This window comes from Heteronotia binoei, chromosome 8 (assembly GCF_032191835.1).
Source record: "Heteronotia binoei isolate CCM8104 ecotype False Entrance Well chromosome 8, APGP_CSIRO_Hbin_v1, whole genome shotgun sequence".
NCBI lineage: Eukaryota > Metazoa > Chordata > Lepidosauria > Squamata > Gekkonidae > Heteronotia > Heteronotia binoei.
Window position 1 is genome coordinate 99,046,126 of NC_083230.1, and position 23,639 is coordinate 99,069,764.

Consider the following 23,639-nt stretch of genomic DNA (forward strand, 5'->3'; position numbering starts at 1 on the left):
GATCCATCCCCGATTCCTGATCAGTTTCGGGTCCCTTGCCCATTTCCTCATGTGTCGCCAATTGGAGCCTTCCTCGAAGACTACGATGGTAAATATTACCCTGTGTGTCTACCCTTATATGTTCCCCTATCAATCTATCTGTATTTCTTAGGACTGTGTGAATGTGTGATTGTATTGTATTTTTATCTTGTATGAAAGAACTATATTTTTCTCAATAAATTACAATTGGTTTTATTAAATTAGAGTCCTTTTATTGAGCATCACTCTCTGGTTGGTTGAGCCTTGTATACATTTGGTAAAAAGATTCCTAGTGAGCCAGGTGCCCACCTAACTAATTCCCCAACCTCGTTTTGAGGGCATTTCGGCTTACAGTACCACTGAATATAGATCTTCTAGAAAATTGTCAACATTCACAACAAGTGGAAATACTTTCCTCCAAAGTCCCAAATGTTTGCAGCCATCTACAGCAGGGATGTAGAATTAGTAGGTAAGTAAATGAAAATCTTGAAAGTAGTTCTCAGCAGTGTGGCAGTATGTGTAAGAATACCCCAGAGCTGTTTGCTATGATTCATTCAGCGAACTGTTCTGTGCTGTTTTAAACTGTAGAGTGGTCATGAAATTAGCAGCAGTAGGCACAGCTCAGACTCACTCCAAAAACCTTCAGAGCTTTGATACATCATTTAGTACTGTGTGGGAATCCATACTAGGCTGCAGAATGAGTATGGATAAACTGAACTTTAGACATTTGTTTCCATATCCAAAACTGCATGTTTGATCAATTAGGATCACAGTGGAGAAGGAAAATGCAACCAGCAGCACATGTCCCAAAGTGAAGAACAGGTGAGGTACCAGAAGATTGGAGGCAGGCAAATGCTGTTCCCATCTTCAAGAAGGGAGGAAAGGAGGATCTGGATAACTACTGACTCGTCAGCTTGACATCTGTTCCTGGAAAAGTTTTAGAACAAATCATCAAACAGTCCTTGAACATTTGGAAAGGATAACTAAGAGCCTGCATGGGTTTCTCAAGACCAAGTCATGTCAGACTAACTTTATCTCCTTTTTTGAGAATGTTACTACCTTGCTGGATCAGGGGAATGCTGCAGACATAGTTTATCTTGATTTCAATATGGCTTCTGATAAAGTTCCACATACTATTCTTGTTGACAAGTTCATCAAATGATGATTGGATCTTATTACTGTTAGCTGGATCTATAACTGGTTGACAGATTGCACCCAAAGAGTGCCTGTTAATGATTCCTTATCCTCTTACAGAGGAGTGACAATTGGAGTGCCTCAAGGATCTGTCTTGGGATGTGTTTTGTTCATCATCTTTGTAAATGATTTGTATGAAGGAACAGAGGGAATGCTTATTAAATTTGCAGATGATACTAAATTGTGAGGGGTAGCAAATATAGTAGGAGATAAGAGTCAAGGTACAGGATGATCCTGACAGGCTGGAAAACTGCACTAAGAGAAATAATATGAATTTACAGGGATAAATGTAAAGTTCTGTATTTAAGTAGGAAAAAAATCAAAAGCATAATTATAAGATGGAGACTTGTCTTGACAGTAGTGTGTGCAAAAAGGATCTAGGAGTCTTAGTGGATCACATGAGTCCGCAGTGTGATGCTGTAGCTAAAAAGGCAAATGTGATTTTGGGCAGTATCAACATAAGTATAGGTCATGCGAAATGATGGTATCATTTTACTCTGCTCTGGTTAGACCTCACCTAGAGTATTGTGTTCAGGTTGGGGCATTACAATTTAAGAAGGATATAGACAAGCTGAAATGCTTGTCTATTCAAAGTCCTACAAGGAAAGGTTGAAGGAGCTAGGTATGTTTAGCCTGGAGAGGAGACAACTGAGAGGTGATAAGATAACCATCTTCAAGTACCTGAAGGGCTGTCATATAGAGGATAGTGCTGAGTTGTTTTCTGTTGCCCCAGAAGTTTGGATCAGAACCAACAAGTTGAAATTAAATCAAAAGAGTTTTTGGCTAAACATTAGGATGAACTTCCTGACAGTTAGAGTGGTTCCTCAGTGGAACAGGCTTTCTTGGGAGGTGGTGGGCTCTCCTTCTTTGGAGGTTTTTAAACAGAGGTTGATTCTGTGAACTTAGGCAGATCATGAGAAGGAGGGCAAGAAAGGTTGCATCAGTGCTTAGTTCTCATGGCGCTTCTTACATGCCCATGTAAATGCTGTTCACCACTTTTGAGGTCAGTCAGCAATTTTTATCCAGATCAGTTTTGCCAAGTATCCTGGAGAGGGTTGTTTGTTGTTGGGGGTTTTTGCCATCTTCTGGGCTTGCAGCAGAGGTCACTGAGGACGTGGGGGGAAGTACTTGTGAACTTCCTGTATTGTGCAGGGGATTAGACTAGATGACCCTGGAGGTACCCTCCAGTTCTACGATTCTATGAAAGCAGTTTTTGTAATCCTCTTTGATTCCATGTGAGCAAGGTGGACTATAAATAACATAAGTAAATAAATAAATAAAATTAGGATACTTACCTGAGAGTAAATTCTACCAAATTTACTGGGATTCTAAATTAGACATATTCCCTTAAAGAGCCAATGTGGTATCATGGTTACAATGCTGCACTAGGCCTGGAGAGACTTGGGTTCAGTCCTTACTGTGCCATAAACTCACTTGCTGACCTTGGACCTGTCAGTACATTTGGCCTTGAATATCTTACAGGTCTGTTGTGAATGTGATAACAAAATGTGAAGAAAGAAGCTGTGTACTGAACTTCTTCAAGTAGAATAAAAATCTTACAAATGGCAGAGTTCTGACATTCAAAACCAGGGCAGAAGTTGAAATCCAGTAGACTCTCAGTGCAATCCTAAACAGGGTTTGAACTGGAGGAATTCCAAATGAGATTGCACTGTCCGTCTCAGATGATGTGCTTTTCAAGCTAGGTTGATGGCTGCCTGAAACCTAAGGATGGAATGGGTTAAAAAAAAAAAGTGAAACCATGAAACATTAAATGGTGTCTGGAATTAAAATTACCCCATGCATGCATGATTCTGGTCATTAAACACCATTGCCCTCCTTTAAACAGGACCAGATCTACATGTTTTTTGAGGGAGGGGGGCAAAATAAAAAAAATGATGCCCCCTTATGGGCCCATTGCATGTTATGGGCCCATAGAATAGTATAGACTACATACCCAATTTGGCAGCCCCCCCCCAGCCGTATCTGGGGCAGGCGCCCCCTCTGCTGCCCCCTGCCTTTAAAAGGAGGTGGCGCTCAAACTTGCCAGTTTGGTGTAGTGGTTAAGTGTGCGGACTCTTATCCGGGAGAACCGAGTTTGATTCCCGACTCCTCCACTTGCACCTGTTGGAATGGCCTTGGGTCAGCCATAGCTTTCACAGGAGTTGTCCTTGAAAGGGCAGCTGCTGTAAAAAGCTCTCTCAGCCTCACTTACCTCATAGGGTGTCTGTTGTGGGGGGGGGGGCAGAAGGTAGAGGAGATTGTGACTGCTCTGAGACTCTGATATTCAGAGTATAGGGCAGGATATAAATCCAATATCTTCTTGCTCCTAAACTCTTCCTTACTTCTCATGTAGATGGCTAACTTGTGGTCATTTGATGGTGAGGGGGGGGGGGGGGATCACATCGCACATGTTCAGAGACACTCTTTACAGTTCAGCAGTAAGCTCAACATTGGCTGAGCAATGAAGGACTTTAATAGTTATATAACTAGGAAAATTCCAACAGGTATATAAGAAGTACCTTGTTTGAGTCCACATTCCATCTGCCCCTGGCCTGTGGGAAGCTCTACAGCTTTCCCCACTGTTGGTAGTACCCAGCAGCTGATCTTTAGAGAAACGCTGCTGCCCTATATGGGACGTCTTTGTTGCTGTCCTAACAGACCTCCATAAAGTTGCCTAACCCTTTAAAAAAAAAAAAAACCCTAAACGAGGGGGACCCCACCTGAACTTGTGGCAGTGGGTGGCAGAAGCTAATTAATCCGGTTGGGCTGCGTGTTTTCTTTTCACCGTCCTGTCCCTATTGCCAGCCGCGCCCGCCAAATCCACGGGGTGTACTTGAGATTCAGTAAAGGCGAACGAGGCCTCTTTTCAAGCCAGGCAAACCTTCCGCTGTGGCAGGAGGTAGAAAGGACCTGTTGAGTTCTTAAAGAGACAGGCGCCGAGTCTGCGTCCACAGCTAGCCATCTCCCATCCCAGGTCGCTCCGCAAACTTTACCCTCCCTCCGTTGTGAGTTGCAACGCGGGCTCCCGCCGGTCGAGTGCTTTTGCCATTCGCGCCTGCTCTTTGCGTGACAGCGAAAGAAGAACTTCCCTGAACCCTCCCTCCCCCCTCCGCTCCCCTCCCCGGAATCCTGCAGCTCCTCCCTCCGTTTCCCTCCAGCGCGAGCGGAACCTTCGCGACTTCCCTCGCCCGACTCCACGCGCCTCGTCCACCTGTAGCCCGCCCAAGCACCCGCGCTCTGCTGCCATTTGACAACGCGCCTACCGATCCCTGTTAGGCACAAAAAGGCGTTGCTAAGTGCAATTTTGTCGGAGGGGGGGGCTTTTTTCCCAGTCCCCCCTCCCGATCATCCATCCTGGTCCTTCTGATGTGCATCTTGGCTCACTTGCAACGTGTCAGGTGGACTGTTCTTTCCTCTCCGGCTTCGCAAGGAGTTCTTCTCCCCCCCCCCCTCCTTTCCTTTTGCTGCCGACGACTTAAAAGCCGCTGTCTTCTTTTTCTTTTTGAAATTCTCTCTCGCGCTCGCTCTTTGGATGCTTCTCCATCATGCCTTTGATAACCATCCAGGAGGAAAACGGGGGAGAATGGTGAGGCATCCTTTCCCCTCCAAGAAAGCCATGACTTAGTTCAAGGAAGGGGGTGGTGGAAAAGAAGGCTAAAAGGGAACCAACCCCTACATTCAGGAGGCGCAGGGGAGGAACGGCAACAACAAAAATGAGTTTCCATAAGGAGAGCGGGATGGGCAGCTTGTGCCACAAGGCGCTGCAGATCATCTCCGAGCTGTGCCTGGGCGGCCAAGTGGAGTTGGAGAAATGTTCCGGCATCTTCCCGCTGGAGACCACCAACCAAGGTATAGGCGACGCAGGTAGAGTAAAGCCTCCGGCGCGTCCTCCCGCCGCCCCGCTCGCTCCTTTGCCTCGTTCGTTTCTGGCCCTAAGTCCGTGTCTCCTGTCGATCCTTCGCCTGGCTTCCCGAAAGGGGAGGGAGGACCGGCGAAGAGAAGCGTGGGGGGCAAGACGCTGCCTTCCGCTAATAGCAGCCGCAGCGGCAGGCTTTGAGTGGGCGGCTGCAAAGTTGAACTTTTTTTCCCCCTGTCTCGCTTTCCCGGGCTTGCGGAGCTGGATCAGGCTGGTAGCAGACTTCCAAGGCAGCCTCGTCTGGGGCTCGCACTTTTCAAACCCTGAAAAAGGGGACATTTCCCAGACTAAACAAACGGGTTTTGTTGCGGCTGTTGGGAATCGGAGGGGAAACCGTCGGGGAGCCACAGTCAGGGGGGAAGATCTCCAGAGGAGCGGGGGGGGGAGTGCGGTGTGGGGGCCATTTAAGGACACGCAGGGCGATCCAAAGCCAGGACGCAGTGGAATTTGACTCCCTTTACTGCTGGCTTGGGGGAGGAGCGTGTTGGGATTGGAGAAGGGGGCAGTGGGGAGAAGCAAGCATTCAGAGTTTGGGCTTAAGGCTACTAGTCCCCATTCTCATAAAACCAAACTCCAGGCACTAGTAGGTGTTTGGGTGGGTGGGGGGGGGGGAGGACTTCAGTCTCTGCATTTGTTTTTTATAGACTCCTTCCACTAGTACTTCCTCTGAGAGAAAGATCGGCTTCTATTGAAGAATCAGATAAAAAGGGGCTGATATTCCTATAAACGATGGCTTAATTGCTTTCCTAAAACATGTTGAGGCTAAAACCTGCTTAAAATTCTTTTGTGTGAAATGGGCTACTGACTTTTTCCGGACGGCGGCTCTGGGCTTGATTTTAACAGCTGTGCTGCAGGAAGAAATGCAACAGGTGAAGCTCAGAGCTGAGGGAAGTTAAATTTCCATTCCACTGAACCTACCGCTGTCAAAAAAGCGATGCTAAAAAGTTAGCTGCTGTGATGAGAGAACTGTGTATTTTTACATGTCTTCAGAGGCTCTCTTTAATGCTGCTTTTCTCCTGTGAAGAACTTAACCTTGGGACTGGTTTGTGTCTTGAATTAGGGTCTACTTCCCCCCCCCCCTCTCTTCTTTTAAATGCACTAATGCAAGTGGCATATTGTCTGAAGCATCTAAGAGTTGAGAGGCATTCACTGCCTCCTTAAGCTCTTATTCCACTTTTCCAGCAATTCTGTTGTTAATGGCCTCTAAACCAAGACTTGCTATCTGTTTTGAAAGAGAATCTCTTTTGTGTTTTCTGCACTGATTTTTATCTAAGGAAGAAAAAAAAGGAAGGGTGAAGTTGCCTAGGGAAGGAAGGTTTTTATTGTTAAAAAAAAACTCCTGTCCTTGCTCATAAGAACTTGAGCACTGTAAAGTATGGAATGTTTGTAATTACATTACAATTACCATTTAAAAAAAACTATACATCTTTCTCTAACTCTGACTTTTGGTGTGAATAGCTGGAACTTGTGAATAGCTGGAACTGACTGCACGCTTGCAAAGGAAGCAACAGGTGGAATGAGAACAGCTTCAAGTAACTGTTGCTGTGGGAGAGAAAGAAATGTTCCTTTGTGTGGGAAGGGGATGGAGGCTGAATACCATTTCATATGATTTGCTTTGATGGATCATGTAGGCCACAAAGGCTCCTACATAAACTCCACAGTTATTTATTTATTTATTATGTTCAATTTCTATCCCGCCCTCTCCAGAAGTGGACTCAGGGCAGCTATGGGATAAGAGGACAAGTGATCTTGTGGTTTAAAAACTGATTAACTGGAAACAGTGTGTATAAATGGGCAGTTTTCACAGTGGGAGGTGGTAAGCAGTGGGGTACCACAGGGCTTGGTACTAGGTCTGGTAATTTGTAACTTGTTCTTTAATGATTTAGAGTTGGGAGTAAGTGGTGAAGTGGCTAAGTTTGCAGATGACTGAAAACCAGGGAGGTCTGTGAGGTGCTCCAGAGGGATGTCTCAAGGCTGGTTGAATGGGTGTCAGCATGGCAACTGAAGTTCAATGTGGGCAAGTGCAAAGTAATGCACACAGGAGCCAAAAATCCCAACTATAAATACAGGTTGATGAGGTTCAAACTGACAGTAACTGACCAGGACTCATGGTGGATAACTCACTGAAAAGGTCAACTCAGTGTGTGACTGCAATAAAAAAGGCAAATGCAGTGCTGGGAATTATTAGGAAGGGGACTGAAAACAAATTAGTCAGTATCATAATGCCCCTGTATAAATAAAAAAAGATCAAGCATTGGAAAAGGTGCAAAAAGGGGGCAACTAAAATGATTAAAGGGATGGAATATTCCCTATGAAGAAAGGTTAAAGAGCTTAGGGCTCTTTAGCTTGGAGCAACAACAACATGATAGAGGTTTACAAAATTATGCATGGGATACAGAAGGTAGAGAAAGAAGTACTTTTCTTCCTTTCTCACAATACAGGAACTCCTAGGCACTTTGATGAATGTTGATGAACAGTAGGTTTTGAACAGATAAAAGGAACAGATAAAACAGTAGGTTTTGAACAGATAAAAGGAAGAACGTCTTCACACAAAGAGTAATTAATACATGGAATTCACTGCCACAGGAAATGGTGTCAGCTACAAGCATAGACAGCTTCAAGAGGGGAATGGATAAACATGGAGCAGAGGTCCATCAGTGGCTATTAGCCACAAGGTGTAGATGGAACACTCTGTGCGGGGCAGTGATGATCTGCCTTCTTGGTGCTTGGAGGGGCCATCAGTGGGAAGGCTTCTGACCCCACTGGTGGACCTCCTGTAACACCTGGGGTTTTGGCCACTGTGTGACACAGAGTGTTGGACTGGATGGACAACTGACCTGATCCAATGTAGCTTCTCTTATGTTCTAAGCTTCTGCTGGAATATCATGTTATTAGTCTGTGAGGTGGCTCAAACTGTGATCCATCAAATCCAGGACTTTTCCTTCCAAGCATATCCATCTGGATGCTTCTGGATTCTTTCGAGTAGGGTATGAAGGGGATGGCCTACCTCAGAGTTTGGCCCCAGGACCTGATATTCCAAGACAAACTGTCTCTGAACATGGACGTACCATTTCATGATTGTTTGGGGGGAGGGGATGCAAATCAATCTTATTTTACGAGGAATTGTGGCAACAGGTAAATTAATAACGGTGCATAAACAACACTGATAAACAACACTTTCAAACATAATATACTTTTAAAAAGTATTATATAGACAATAAGGACTGCCTACTCCATTCTGAACATACCTGACCACTATAGGAAATTTCAAAGGCTCTGCTTCAAGTGCCCTCACCTTCTGAGATTAAGCAGGTGGCAACCTGAGGGAGGGCCTTTTTGGTAGTGGCACCAAAGCTCTATAACTTTCTTCCCAGGAAGATTGTCTGTTTCCTTCTTTTGCCGTCTTCCTCCAGCAGGTGAAAACTATTTATTTTCCTTTGGCATTCCCTCAGTTATCCCTCCTTTCTGCCCAATGTTTTGTATTTTTATGTCATTGTATGTATTTTAGTTCTGGTTTTTATTCTTTTAATTATGTGTTGTTTTTGGTGGGTTCTAATGGTTTTAAAATGTGATTTTATTACATAACATAAGAGAAGCCATGTTGGATCAGGCCAACGGCCCATCAAGTCCAACACTCTGTGTCACACAGTGGCAAAAAATTTTATATACACACATACACTGTGGCTAATAGCCACTGATGGACCTGTGCTCCATATTTTTATCTAAACCCTTCTTGAAGGTGGCTATACTTGTGGCCGCCACCACCTCCTGTGGCAGTGAATTCCACATGTTAATCACCCTTTGGGTGAAGAAGTACTTCCTTTTATCCGTTTTAACCTTTCTGCTCAGCAATTTCATCGAATGCCCACGAGTTCTTGTATTGTGAGAAAGGGAGAAAAGTACTTCTTTCTCTACTTTCTCCATCCCATGCATTATCTTGTAAACCTCTATCATGTCACCCCGCAGTCGACGTTTCTCCAAGCTAAAGAGTCCCAAGCGTTTCAACCTTTCTTCATAGGGAAAGTGCTCCAGCCCTTTAATCATTCTAGTTGCCGTTCTCTGGACTTTCTATGTTTTAATTTGTTAGACACCTTGGTGGCAGTTGTAAGGGCAGAAAGGCAGGTTATAAAGTCTGTAAAATAAAAATAAATACTAAAAACAGATGGGTGGGAGAGTCATTCACTCTTTTGCGGGACAGTTGCAGGTATCTTGCCTCTTATATAAATTATGTCAAATATACACTTGTAGATCTCCTTTTGTATCAGTTTTTTGTACAGCTGAAATTAGGAGAGAACAATTTAGACTTAAAGCACCATAGTACCATGGCACTTTCATAGTTGTGGTTGGGTTGGGTTTTGAACATTCAAAGCTCTTCATATACATTATTTTGTTGTAATCCTTATACAGCCTTCCAGGGGTAGAATTCTAGCAAGAGCTCCTTTGCATATTAGGCCACACACCCCTGATGTATCCAATCCTCCAAGAGCTTACAGAAAAGAGCCTTGTAAGCTCTTGGAGGATTGGCTACATCAGAGGTGTGTGGCCTAATATGCAAAGGAGCTCCTGCTAGAATTCCACCCCTACAGCCCTCTATGGTAAGTGAGCTTTATCGGAAGAAGAAGATATTGGATTTATACCCCGCCCTTCACTCTGAATCTCAGAGTGGCGTATAATCTCCTTTACCTTCCTTCCTTACAACAGACACCCTGTGAGGTAGGTGAGGCTGAGAGAGCTCTCACAGAAGCTTCCCTTTCAAGGACAGCTCTGTGAAAGCTATGGCTAACTCAAGGCCATTCCAGCAGCTGCAAGTGGAGGAGTGGGGAATCAAACCTGGTTGACGGCACACTTAACCACTACACCAATAGTAGTGGTAGATGGTGGGAAAGGTAGAGAAGAAACATTTCAATAAATTTATTAAATATTTTATGTATTTATTTTTAAAAAACACATTAGCTGCCTTTTCTCCCTTGTGGAACTCAAGGCGGCTTATATTATAAATAAAATGATTATTTTAAAAAGTGCAGAAAACCCAAAAAACAGCTGAGTGGCAGAGAGTGCCTCCTCACCATTCAGCTGTTTTTCAGTTATAGGGGCTTTCAGGGAAATGAAAGAAGAAAGAGGGGATTATATGTCCCTGAAAATCCTTGTGTATTAACCTCTAATTATATAAACCTCTTGCTGCTTCTGCATGGCATTTCTCAGACTAGAAAATGGGGAATAAAGCAAAAGGCCTTGAAGAAACCTGTGCAAGTCAGTGCCTTAGTGGTCAGCAATTCTCAGGCAGCAAGTTAAGTGCCAAATTCATTCATGGCAGAGGTAGACAGGGGCCAGATTCCTGCTCCCTCCCTCCCCCTTGAACACAGATTGTTACCTCAGTGACTTTTTTGTGTACTATCTGCTTTCCCACTGTCTTTCCTTTCACAGCCCTTCAAAGAATGAATAGGGAGGAAAGGTTGGCTCTTTGTCCTATTGGTCTTTTGTATGAATTGAAGCTAAACAGATGGGAGCCATATGTGAATCTTGAATCATAGATTAGCCATTCCTAGTGTAAAAACAAACTTTTAGCATCTTTTTTGACATGGCATGCATTTCTGTACAGGCAGCCACACTCCTGCAAATCAATGCTAGTTAAAGTTCAGCAAGGCTATTTCTATTAGTATTTTTTTGTGGTGGGGGGCTCTCTGTAAGCAGAATAGTTTTCTCAGGTATGTGAAGCACTGAGATATTGAATGTTACTTGCAGATTCTGAATGTTTACTTTACTTGGGTAATGAAACTAATATTGGGGTCACTTTAGAAGGACTCTTTTCTGCAAGATGTCCATTCTTCTGATATTACCATCTGCTACATAGTCTATTAGGAGCCCCATGGTGCGGAGTGGTAAACTGCTGTACTGCAGTCCAAGCTTTGCTCATGATCTGAGTTCAATCTCAGTGGAAGCTGAGTTCAGGTAGCTGGCTCAAGCCTGCTGGGGGTAAAGTGTAGATGACTGAGGAAGGCACTGGCAAATCAACCCATAAAAAGTTTGCCAAGAAAATGTCATGATGTGATGTCACCCCATGGGTTGGTGATGTCTTGGTGCTTGCAGAGAGGACTACCTTTACCTTTTTTCCATAGTCTATTACAGTTTTATACATCATATAGTCCTCTTCTAAAGCTAGACCACTAAGTTTCCCTTTCACTGACAAAATTGATTTTAAGCATTCATGAGAGGGGGAAGAAATTGTGTTTATTTACATACACGTACAATTTTCTCTACTTCAAGGCAGAGCTGTCCAATGATAGTTGTCAACCATGTTTACTCTTCGAGGCATCAAAAGCCAAATCCCGCTAATTAAAACTTGCCTCTCAAAGTGGTTTTCCACAGTTAAATGACATGAAGTAAGGAAGGCAAATATAAAGCAGTCAAACAGAGCTCACTTGCTAAAAGCACTTGTAAATCCAAAAGGCTGAGATGCAAAAGGTGTCTTCAGAGCTCCTGACTAATGCTCATTGAACAGCAGTAATTATGGCGTTTAGTCAGAAGGAGTCGTCCATATAACACCAAAGTACATTTACACTTTTCTTGTCCTGATGATTACACAACTCCTTTCTAAAGGTAATGGCCTGCCTGTCAGAAGAATGGAATACCCATAGGTCCCATTAAGTTCAATGGTAGTACTAAATATGCTAAAAAAGCAAACCCCAAAACTTTTGTTCTTTTAAAATAGCATAAATGCGGATGAATTATACTAAAGTTTATTTCATTTTGTGGAGGGAAAAACAGGATTCTCATTTTCCTCCATTTGTAATTTTCACATTTTAACCTCTTATCATTACAGCGCCGGACACGAATCTTTCCTTCTCCATTTTCACTTTACACTGACCCTATGAGATAGGGTAGGCTAAGAGAGAATACCCAGTTCAGGGTTGCCCAGTGAACTTTGGGAATGAGCAGGGGTGTGAGCCCTGGTCTTCTCAGCGCTAGTGTCACATTCCAATTGCTGTCTTGACATTCAGTATATGCTGAGGTGAAGTTCAGGGATGACAAGGAGGATCATACCAGGAGAGGTGGTCTGATGGTCTTGGTCAATGAGGACCAAGGCTTTTTTTTTTTTAGCAGGAACTCCTTTGCATATTAAGTCACACACCCCTGATGTAGCCAATCCTCCTGGAGCTTACAGGGCTCTTAGTACAGGGCCTACTGTAAGCTCTTGGAGGATTGGCTGCATCAGGGATGCGTGGCCTAATATGCAAAGGAGTTCCTGCTACAGAAAAAACCCTGCTGAGGGCACATGTTTATCCATGGAGAGCAAAGAATCAAGTCATACTTCCAAATTCCTGACAGAGTTCGCAGTAGAAAGTCAGATCCCATTAAGGGTCAGCAAATGTAGTGAAGGCATTGCTGTGCTATTTTTGATTTTTAAGGAAGTTTACAATAATTCATAAAAGCACAACAAAACACATTATATAAGAATATAAAAAAACAGAAAAATGCACTCAGTACCTAAATTATATTTCTCAACCATAAAACAGACGTAGCTCTAGCCATTGTTTACACTATTCTTGCAAAAGAACTTTTCTCAAATACCCATGTAAAACTGCCGATTGTATACCGAGTCCAGTACAAAGTGTTGGTCGTTACCTTTAAAGCCTTATATGGCCGAGGACCTGCCTACCTGAGGGACCGTCTTTCCCCATACGAACCCCAGAGAGCACTGAGGTCAGTCGGGAAAAATCTAATGACCATCCCCGGGCCGAAGGAGATAAAATATCAGAGCACCAGAGCACGGGCATTCTCGATTGCGGCTCCTACTCTGTGGAACCGACTCCCCGAGGAGGTGCGGGCCCTGCGGAACCTTGAGCAGTTCCGCAGGGCCTGCAAGACCGTCCTTTTCAAATTTGCACACCCGGACTGTTAGGAAGATCAGAAATTAAGGAGCCGCCAACGCGGTTGAAGAACTATACCGCAGAATAACTCTATTTATTCAAATGGTTTTAATGTTATTAAGTTTATTGTTGATGTTTTATATTGTTAAATTTAAAGGTTTTATTATTATTATTGTATGTTTTTATAAAATGTTGTTAGCCGCCCTGAGCCTGCTGAGGTGGGGAGGGCGGGATAGAAATAAAATTTATTATTATTATTATTATTATTATTAAAAGTAAAGGAGCCCTCTGCATTTCTTTTCACAAGCTGCTTTAAAGAGTTGTACCAACAACTGAGGGAGCTTGTGTGTGAGTGCTCTCAGTGTGACATGTTCAGTGGGAAAGGATATTGAGAAGGCACTGACCCAGTGGCCCAAATTCCACTTTAATCCATCATTTCAGCTGATTGATGACTATCTAATTGGCTTCTAGTCAACCTAGATTGCTTCCACATGGAGAATCTTTAACATGTCAATGGAGTAAATTGAAGAATATCTTAAGCATTCAAAATCTACACAGTGTCAGCAACACATCTTTTGAGATATTTTATTGCAATAACAGGCAGTAGCAGCGTTAGAGCCAGCATGGTGTAGTAGTTAAAAGTGGCAGACTATAATCTGGAGAGCTGATTCCCCACTCCTCTTCCATATGATGCCTGCTGGGTGGCCTTGGGCTAGTCACAGTTTTCTCGGAACTCTCTCACAGAATCCCTCACAAGGAAAGAACTCTGTGGAGAGGAGGTGAACGGTGAGTGAAAGCTGCTTTGAGTAGAGAAAAGCAGGGTATAAAAACCTTTTATTTTCTTTAGTTCAAGAAAGTGGGGATGCTTGAGGCCACTGTCACCCACACCACCCTTTCCCAAGAGCAGGAAAAGTTAATTCTCTTTCCTTCCTCATTCCTCACATGTAGGCCCCATGCCTCAAAAGCCCTTGGGAAGCCCCTACTTCCCCACTTGGTTAAAGACGCCTGGGGAACAAGGAGGGAAGAATGGATTGTTAGGTGTTCTGGGCCCTGAATGGAGAGTGAAGAGTGAGCGAGAAAAGTAATGACAGTAATGGCTCCTCCCCTCCCCAATATGCCACATGATGGCACTGCTTCACCTTGCTGCATTATAGAACCAGTCATGAGCACAAGTGACTTCACAACCCTTCTTACAGATAATGACTCTGTGGAATATTTTCTCAAGCATTGCATGATTGTACTGAGTTTAAAAAGGCACTGCTGGCTGCTGTGTTCACCTGGGAGCAGCTGCCTGGTGGGCTGAAATTGGCCCAATGTTTTTTTAAGTCAGCCACAAACAGCTTGAGATCATGTTGCGAAAACCCTTATATTGTGGTCCACCGAGTCCTTACAAAAGAATGAGGGATAGCTGTGCTTTCAAAATGCATTGATCAATGCAGTTGGAAATGAAAGTCAACCTGACCCAATCTAACTAGTTATTTGTAAGCCTAAACACAGGGATAAACAAATGTTTCACCTGGGCAAACAATGAAAAGCACAATTTAGAAAGGAATCAAGTGGGAGAACAGTCAGTATGTCCAAATGTGCATATTAAAGGAAACAGAGTGATGGAAAGTCAGCAAATTATAAGATCTCTGCTGCAGGGATTAGCTTGGATCCTATGCAAACTGGGAATGGGAAAGAGCTCATGGAACAGGACTTTCCTTCCTCCCTGTCACACTGCTGCCCCAATAAGCCCATTCAAAATTCTTTCTGAACCTCCTGAACAGCATAGGGGGAAAACTGGTGGTCTGCAACTGAAAGGAAAATCAGCACCACTTCCTTTCCACCAAAGGAAGTACCTCCCCCCCATTGAAAATGGGTCATAGGATCCCAGCTGCTGTGTTTTGGTTAGGATTGGCTAGCATCTGTACCCACTGAGACAATGAAAATGCAAAACATCTATTCAATTTGGAGAACAATGCACTAACAAAATATTATTCACCATACATGGCAAAGATTTGTTCACCATGCATCATTCAAGCTAAAGCCTGCATGGCAGAGAAAAGTAAGACTGAATACTAGTTAACAGAAAAGGGAATACGATTAGAAAAACACACTTCCTTGGACCAAACAACTTTTGGAAATACTACAGAAAAATATTTGGGCTTGGAGGAGCATTTCATCAGACTTGGAAAGAAAATCTTTCCCTATTCATATAATATTGATCAGTTAAACAAGTTATCTGTGGAACTTCAGGAAAGGAAAGGTCCCCTGTGCAAGCACCAGTCGTTTCCAACTCTGGGGTGACGTTGCTTTCACGTTTTCACAGCAGACTTTTTACGGGGTGGTTTGCCATTGCCTTCCCCAGTCATCCACACTTTCCCCCCAGCAAGCTGGGTACTCATTTTACTGACCTCAGAAGGATGGAAGGCTGAGTCAACCTCGAGCCGGCTACCTGACAACCCAGCTTCTGCCGGGGATTGAACTCAGGTCGTGAGCAGAGCTAAGGACTGCAGTACTGCAGCTTTAACACACTGCGCCACGGGGCTCTCTTGTGAACTTCAACCCTAAATCAAATGTCACTGTTCTTCATTGGATAGTGAGGTAGATGGAGTGACTTAGAATGGTGTAATTCTGCTTAGCATTTCTGATTGTCATCAAGTGCCCCATGATGAAGATCGTTAGGGTGCTAGATCAATGTTCTGTCACGGGTTGGATGGGTGAGATAGCAATCCTCGTCCTTGATAAGTGCAGAGCTGAGACAGTGCAGACTTGAGAACATTAATCCTGGGCTTCCTCCTTAGGGATTTATACTTGGAAGACAAATTTAGTTGTGGTATTTGCAGGCTTCTTAGAATTCATAGGAAGGAACATCTTGTTTGTGGTTTCTCAAATATTTCCTGACTATTTCAAGAAAAAAAAAACCCATTCACAATTATTTTATAGGGTTGCCAGGTCTATGTTGGAAAATACCTGGAGACTTTGGGGGTAAATCCAGGAGAGGGCAGGGTTTGGGCAGGAGAGGGACCTCAGCATGGTATAATGCCATAGAGTTCACCCTTCAAAGCAGCCATTTTCTCCAGGGGAACTGATTTCTGCCAGCTGGAGATCAGTTGTAGAAGCGTGAGATATCCAGGCCCCACCTGGAGACTGGCAACCCTATATCCTACTCCATATCTTATTGTTCTGTGTGAACTGGTTATGAGCAAATGAGTAGAGCAATGTCACAGTCATAGCAGCAGGCAAATTCAAGCACGCTTGGCCACAGATGGGGAATGACAAAGGTGTTAGGGAAACTGCTCTCAAAATGAGATTGGGGAATTAGATTGAGAGACAGCTAGCCCCATCGGAATCTTTTATTATCTGTGTATACGAGGCTCAACCATTCAGATAGTCAATGCTCAATAAAGGACTCTAATTTAATAAAATCAATTGTGGTTTATTTGAAACAATAGTTCTTTCATTCAAGGTACAAAATCAATCACACATTCACACAGGTCTAAGAAATATAGAGAGATCGATAGGGGAACATAAAAGGATGGACATACAGGGTAATACTACCTCTCGCAGACTCCAGGGAAGGCTCCGATGGCGACGAATGAGGAAATGGGGGAAAGGTCCCGAAACTGATCAGGAATCGGGGGTGTAACTACACAGCGGGAATGGGGGTTACTGAGTAGAAGGCACACCTGTGGGTAGCTAGTCCACAGGTTATATAGAGTCACCTTAGTCCTGAGGGGATGGGAGGTGACTGGGAGTGGTAATGGGAGGTTCTGCTGATGACCAAGAAGGCTGGACATCGGCTGGACCAATGGCGAGCCAATGGCGACACCTGATTGGGTGTGTGCTTCAACCAATGAGCATCACCTTCATCCTGGGCATCCTGGAAACTTCCAAGTTGCGACAGGGCCTGGGGCGGCTCCAATGATATCAGTATGTAGATGGTTGGGCGATTGGGAAGAGATGGGATTAACTGGGAAAGGGATAATAGAGAATCAGATATGAACCTAGGTATTCCGGTGTAGACAAAAGGGCTTGGATGTATCAGGAGAGATCCTTCCTCTTTCTCAGCTCTCCTGGGTGAAGACAGTTGTTCAGGAAATCACTTGGCAATCAGGATTAATAGTGGAGCCATTAATCCATTCATAAACTAGATAGGTTGCTTGCGGGCTAGGAATGACTCCAGGCGTGTACGTGAGGTTCCCACTTAGAAGGAATGAAGCCCAACCAGGCAGGAAGATGGCTACAGGTGGTGTTAGCGAAACACAGTGGTTTCCATGCTTAGCGCGTCAACACCATTCGCCTGGACAGCTCCGTTGCGGCGTAGCCTCCTCCTCGCCATGGCGGATTCCACGCGGTAGCGGGGAAATGTTTGTGTGCGGCTGCAGACACTCTGTGCCCGTCTCAAGTACTTGTATACTTTTTAATAGGTACACGGGAGTCTTACACAGTCCCTGGATAGCTTAGCTCGTATTCACTGGCCAGGCGGATGCAAGCTTACTTCTCCAGGCGCCCTGGCAACCATGTTTGTGACAGAGGGGTCATTTTCTCACAAAGGAAAAATACTACTATTGGTGGTCAGATCCAAGAATCTGGAAAATTATTACCACCTTGGAATGCAGTTGCTGTATACTGTGCATATTGAATGCAACTTTGTCCCAGAACCTAACTGGTGGTAAAATTAATTAGTGGAGTATAATAAGAACATAACATGAAGAGAACCCTGATGGATTAGACCAGTGGTCCATCTAGTCCAGCACTCTGTCTCACACAGTGGCCAACCAGTTTCTCTGGAGGGCCAACAACAGGGCATAGAGGCTGAGGCCTTTCCCTTATGCTTTGAGGAGGGATGGCGGCTCAGTGGTAGAGCATCTGCTTGATAAGCAGAAGGTCCCAGGTTCAATCCCCGGCATCTCCAACTAGAAAGGGTCCAGGCAAATAGGTGTGAAAAACCTCAGCTTGAGACCCTGGAGAGCCGCTGCCAGTCTGAGTAGACAATACTGACTTTGATGGACTGAGGGTCTGATTCAGTATAAGGCAACTTCATATGTTCATATGTTTATGCTGCTTCCTTTCCTAACACTGGGATTTAGAGGCTGAACGCCTCTGAACATGGAGGTTTCCTTTCATGACCATGGCTAGTAGCCACTGATAGACCTATCCTCCATGAAGCTGTCTATGCCCATAGCCACCACTACATCTTCTGGCAGCAAATGCCACAGTTTAATCACTTACTGTGTAAGAACATTTTTCCTTTTGTCCATCCTGAATCTACTGCCCATCAGTTTCATTGGATGCCCTTGAAGAAAAATAGCTTGGGAGCTCTACAAAGAATTGGAGCCCACTGCAAGGACTGAGCCATGGTTAGGGAGGGGGCTGAGCAGGACGCTGGTCCCTTCATGAGCTTGGGTGTGCACATGCCGTCTCTTCCTGGACATAGGGAGAAGATTGGAATTCTTAAGCCCTCAACACAGTTGGTACTTCAGGGCTAAAAACTGCATGAAAAATCTAAGTTCTGCTGCTTCCTTCCCACAGAAAATGGGAAACTGGTTCAGAAACCAGAGTAATATTGAATAGAGGGAAAGGGCAAAATAGCATTGCCCACAGCCTATTGCTGTAAGTCAGGGGTTGGTAGTGAAGGGCTCTGAGGATACCAGCCCTCAATATTAGCTTTGTACAATACAGTCCCTTCATTACTGGATCCAGGTTGTTGTTTTTTTCCCAGGGCAAGCTTGAACAACGAGGAAAGAAGCTCAGCCTCTGAAAGCATTATTCACAATACATGCTCACCTAGGAAACTGAATCTCTTACCTTTGACAGCATTTCCTAACAGAAATTTCCCTGCTGGGTATTTGGAGAGATTTCTGGATCTCTTTTGACATCTTGGACCATCAAGGGAAATACATTTAGAAACTTTCACATCATAGCCCCAAGGTTTTGGACTTAGACCACACGATGGCCCCCTGGGATCAATCTGCCACTTACTTTGTAGACAGAATCAGATCCACTCTGGTTTAGAAGCTGGCATGGATGCATGTACCTTATGCATCTCCTGGTCTGATGTTAGCTTGTGGAGCCCAAGGATGCGGACAAGATCCTTGGACAGGTGAGACCTAGCACCTGTGTTCTCTTCCTGGCTAATAAAAGATGTCAGTAGGGTTGCTGAGAGTCATCACTGCCCCCCACCCAGACAAAATTACCCATCACTGCTCCCCTTTCCTGATACAAAACAAATGATATAACAAAACAAATCACTTGACTTTGTGTTACTGTGAATAGAGTAATAATTGTTACCTGGGAACAAGCCTCATTGAATTGAGACATCATTCTCTCTCAAATATTAACAATCTGCAAAAAAGACTTTTAAAATATTTCTGCTATTCCAAATATATATATATATCAAAAAGCAGACTTACAGGTTGCTTAATGAGGGAGATGTGAGAAGCTGGTTTCATCATCCAGGGAGAGAAAGCAGATGAGCCATGTCCTCAAAGGGTGTTGTTTACTTAAACTTAGACTACCTTTAGAAAGCAATTCTGGTCTCCAGATGCTAAAATCCAACTACCTCCAGCTCTCAGTTCCCTTTCCATTCCATTCCCTCCTCTCCTAGGGTTGCCAGGTCTGTGTTGGAAAATACCTGGAGACTTTGGGGGTGGATCTGGGAGAGGGTGGAGTTTGGGGAGGGGAGGGGCCTCAGCATGGTACAATGTCATAGAGCCCATCCTTCAAAGCAGCCATTTTCTCAAGAGGAGGTAACCTCTGTCAACTGGAGATCAGTTGTAAAAGCAGGAGTCTAGAGATTATTTCCAGCATGGCCCTATCCAAGCTATCAGGTTGAAGGTACAGATCCTTAGCAGATGAAAGGGTACAGCGCTGGGTATAGAATGGACTACATCTCTGGGGAGTAATCCTAAGCAGTTACCCTTAGAAGTCCCATTTTATTCAGTGCAGTCTAACGCCAGTTTTCTATTTTCTGTTACATGTAAGCCTTTACCAAGTTTACATATAATATATACTAATTGCAAAGTATTTTAGCTCTGTTGCTATTGGGGATTACAATGGTTTGCTTCCTTACTAACAGGCCTCGGATTCAGTGGGAGCTCACAGGAGCACAGCTCTTGAACCTTTCTGAGAGTTCCACCTCCTTGTCCTTTGAATAGTATGTGCAGCTGCATAACTACCCCTGGATGAGCTCCACCACCTATTTTTCTACAAAATGACCCCTGCTTACTAACAAACATTTTTCTCATATGTGTAGCAATATCTGCAGACTGAAAATTCACTTCATGTATCAGATTCTAACCATGAAAGCTGGAACTACAATACATGTAGGTTTTTTTATGGTGGCACATGATTCCTTTTTGGTTTTGCCACAACAGACTAATATGGCTACCCATCTTTTCTCGTTACTCAGTTTGTACAAAATTCTCACTAGCCTAAGAATTTGTTTTCAACATGGGCTGAGTTCTTGAAGAAAAGTTCTTCTGGGCATGCATAGAATACCTTTCCCTCAACATTAAAAAAATTGCAGTCTCCTTTCTTCCCACACACTTTAATAATTTAATAGTATCCTTAAAAGACAAAGCCGCCCTGAGCCTGCTTTGGCGGGGAGGGCGGGATAGAAATTAAAAGTTATTATTATTATATTATTATAAAGAGGAAGCAATGAGATCACTGAAGCCAGTCTGGTGTAGTGGTTAAGTGAGTGGACTCTAATCTGGGAGAACAACGTTTGATTCCCCACTCCCCCACCTGCTCCTGCTGCTATGATCTTGGGTCAGTCATAACTCTCTCAGAGCTGTCCCTCTCAAGAGCAGTTATGGGAGTGCTCTCTCAGCCCACCTACCTCACAAGGCTTCTGTTGTGAGGAGAGGAAGGGAAAGTTGATTGTGTAAGCCATTCTAAGACTCTGAGTGCAGGATGGGGTTTAAATCCAGCATCATCATCTTCTTAAATAATATTTTAAATCCCTCTATAAAATGATGCTAGGATAACTACATGCCCTGTATCTCACATAAGAATAAAATAAGAGGCTTGCTGGATCACAACAAGGGTTTTTGCAAGTCCAGTATCCTAGAGTTGCCAGCCTCCAGGTGGGTAGCAAAACCTGGTGGGACCTGGAGATCTCCTGCTTTTACAACTGATCTCCAGCTGGCAGAGATCAGCTCCCCTGGAGAAAATGGCTGCATTGAAGGGTGGACTCTATGGCATTGTACCATGCTGAGGTCTCTCCCCTCCCCAAACCCTGCCCTCTCCCAAAGTCTCCAGGTATTTTTCAACACTAACCTGGCAACCCTAGTCCTATTTACCAAACTACCCAGCCAGATGCTTCTGGAAATTCCATCAGCAGGGAGTAAAAGCAAGAGCCACCCCAAAAAGTCCCCCTCCAACTGGTATTCATGACTATACTTCCCCTGAACATGGAAGTTCTATTTGGACATAGCTAATAATCACTCATGGGACCTTTCCACTTCCATGAATCTGTCGAATCCTCTTTTAAAGTCTTCTGAACTAGAAGATGTCACCTCATCATAGTTTATTCAATGAGTTATGAATTAATTATGCAGCAAGTGATATAAACTGAAACTAAGGCGGAGTAAGACGAGGCCCTGCTTGTGAAGTTCACTCACGGCCTCAGGGACCCGAAGGCACGTTGGAAAATCGCGTCAGAATCAAAGCCGACCTTGGAGAAGGCCGTACAAATAGCCACCACAGCCGAGGATGCGGGAAAGGAGAAGGCCTGCCACCCGGGAACCAGCGCTCACCAGCTGCAACCGGCCATGGAATCGGACGACTCAGACGGGGACGATGCCCTCAAGCTGCATTAGGCAGACCAACAAAAGTCAAGGCCATGAGCGATGGAATCGACCACCCCCGAGACCTGCACCAGCTGTAAGGAGCCACATAAGCGGTGCACATGCAAGTTCAGGAGCACGACCTGCCATACATGCGGAAAGGCCAGGCACATAGCTCGGGTGTGCAGGTCGGCGGCGCTGTGCCAAGGAAAACTTCCTCGCCAACAGAATGGCCACCGCCACAAGGTCACACTAGTGGACGACATCCAAGCACTCGCTACTTCGGGGACCCAGGTATGCCAGTTGCCCCTTCCCTCCCCGGATAAATATTACGTGACTGTGTTCATGGAAGGCAAGCCCTGCAAAATGGAGGTAGACTCCAGGGTGGGCCAGACGGTCATTTCGGCCTGCACGTTCAGGGAGATGTGCCCCAGGGGGGAAGCTCAGTTACAACCAATCTCATTCATTGTCCGGAACTTTCAGAAGCGGGAGGTTGCAGTCCTGGGAGTGGGTCTGGTCCACATTAGGTAGGGAAAGTTCAAGGGCGAGCTCCCCTTCATCGTGGTGGAGGGTAATCTGTGCAGCCTTCTAGGTTGGTCCTGGTTCCAGGCCCTGGGCATCCAGGTGACGGGGATCCATTTCACCCCTGTTCAAAGAGATTTTCAAAAGGTGTGCGAAGAGTTCCCCGCTGTTTTGGGGACATACACCGGGGGCCCCATAGCATTACAACTGCACCCCAATGTGCAGCCCATACAGCTGAACACCAGGTGCGTGCCACTAGCTCTTAGGCTGCAGATCAAAGAGGAGCTTGACTGCCTCGTGGCCCAAGGGGTTCTGGAACCAGTAGCTAATGCGAAGACTCCCATAGTAACTCCGATCAAACCCAATGGCAGGGTATGCATCTGCGCTGACTATAAATGCACGATTAATAAGGTATTGCAAAACCATGCATACCCCATCCCGGTGGTGAGCCACGTGTTAGCATCCTTAGCGGGAGCAAAAGTTTTTGGAAAACTAGATTTGGCATAGGCGTACCAACAGCTCCCCGTGGACGCCACCACAGCAGAAGCTCAAACTATCGTGACGAACTGGGGGGCCTTCAGAGTTAGACGCTTGCAGTTCGGGATCAGCGTGGCTCCAGGACTGTTTCAGAACTTGATGGACTCCGGGACTTCCGGGGTTGGAAAATGCCAAGCTCAATTGCTTCTCAGAAGGGGAGCAGGCTGGGGCTTCTGTTCGGGGTAGTGGAGGGCAATTTAAGTAGGCCTACTGCCTACTTTTCTCAGTCAGAGAACAGTCCAAGATATGCACAGGAAACTCTGAGGAGATTTACCTTGGCTAAAACAGAGTCCCAGGGGGTCTCCTTTGAGGGGTCTCCGGAGACGAGTTGCATATTCATCATCTGCAGAAGCTTCCAGAGTCATTTATTTGACATAAGCTCGACAGGATCCTAACCTTCTTTGAGACTGCTAAACATCTAAAGCTATACAAGACCGGTGTTGGATCTGGATAACTGCAGAAAAAAGGTACTGATGACTATCTTCATTCCGGGACTATTTAAATTTAAACAAAATAAAATCAGAAGATGAGAAACAGAGATTCAGAAAGTTTTGGAAGAAGAAGGAGAGAAGGGGCAAAATTTAAATTTTGTAAATTTAAAGGACAATGCTAAAAAGTGGAAAGGAATTTATTGTTTTTTCTACTTGCGGTTTTGGTGAAAAAGCTCCATCGTCACAGATTTGCAGCTCTCACAGTCAACACAGGAAATACGTCAAACATCACAAGATCTTTTTACCAGTGAAAACGGGATTTGGTGACAAGAAAAGCAGGAAGTGTCGGATGGAAAAGGGAAATCATTGAAGCAGC

The 23,639-nt window shown here is 44.6% G+C and overlaps 1 protein-coding gene across 1 annotated transcript in view; it reads left to right on the forward strand.

Annotated features, from left to right (window-relative positions):
• Positions 1-4,925: 4,925 nt before the first annotated feature.
• The window catches only part of SYT10 (synaptotagmin 10), an 85,124-nt gene continuing 66,410 nt past the window's right edge, over positions 4,926-23,639 (forward strand). Inside the window, exon 1 of the mRNA XM_060245695.1 lies at positions 4,926-5,061. Within this exon, the coding sequence (XP_060101678.1) occupies positions 4,926-5,061 (136 nt within the window). The remainder of the gene's footprint in view (positions 5,062-23,639) is intronic.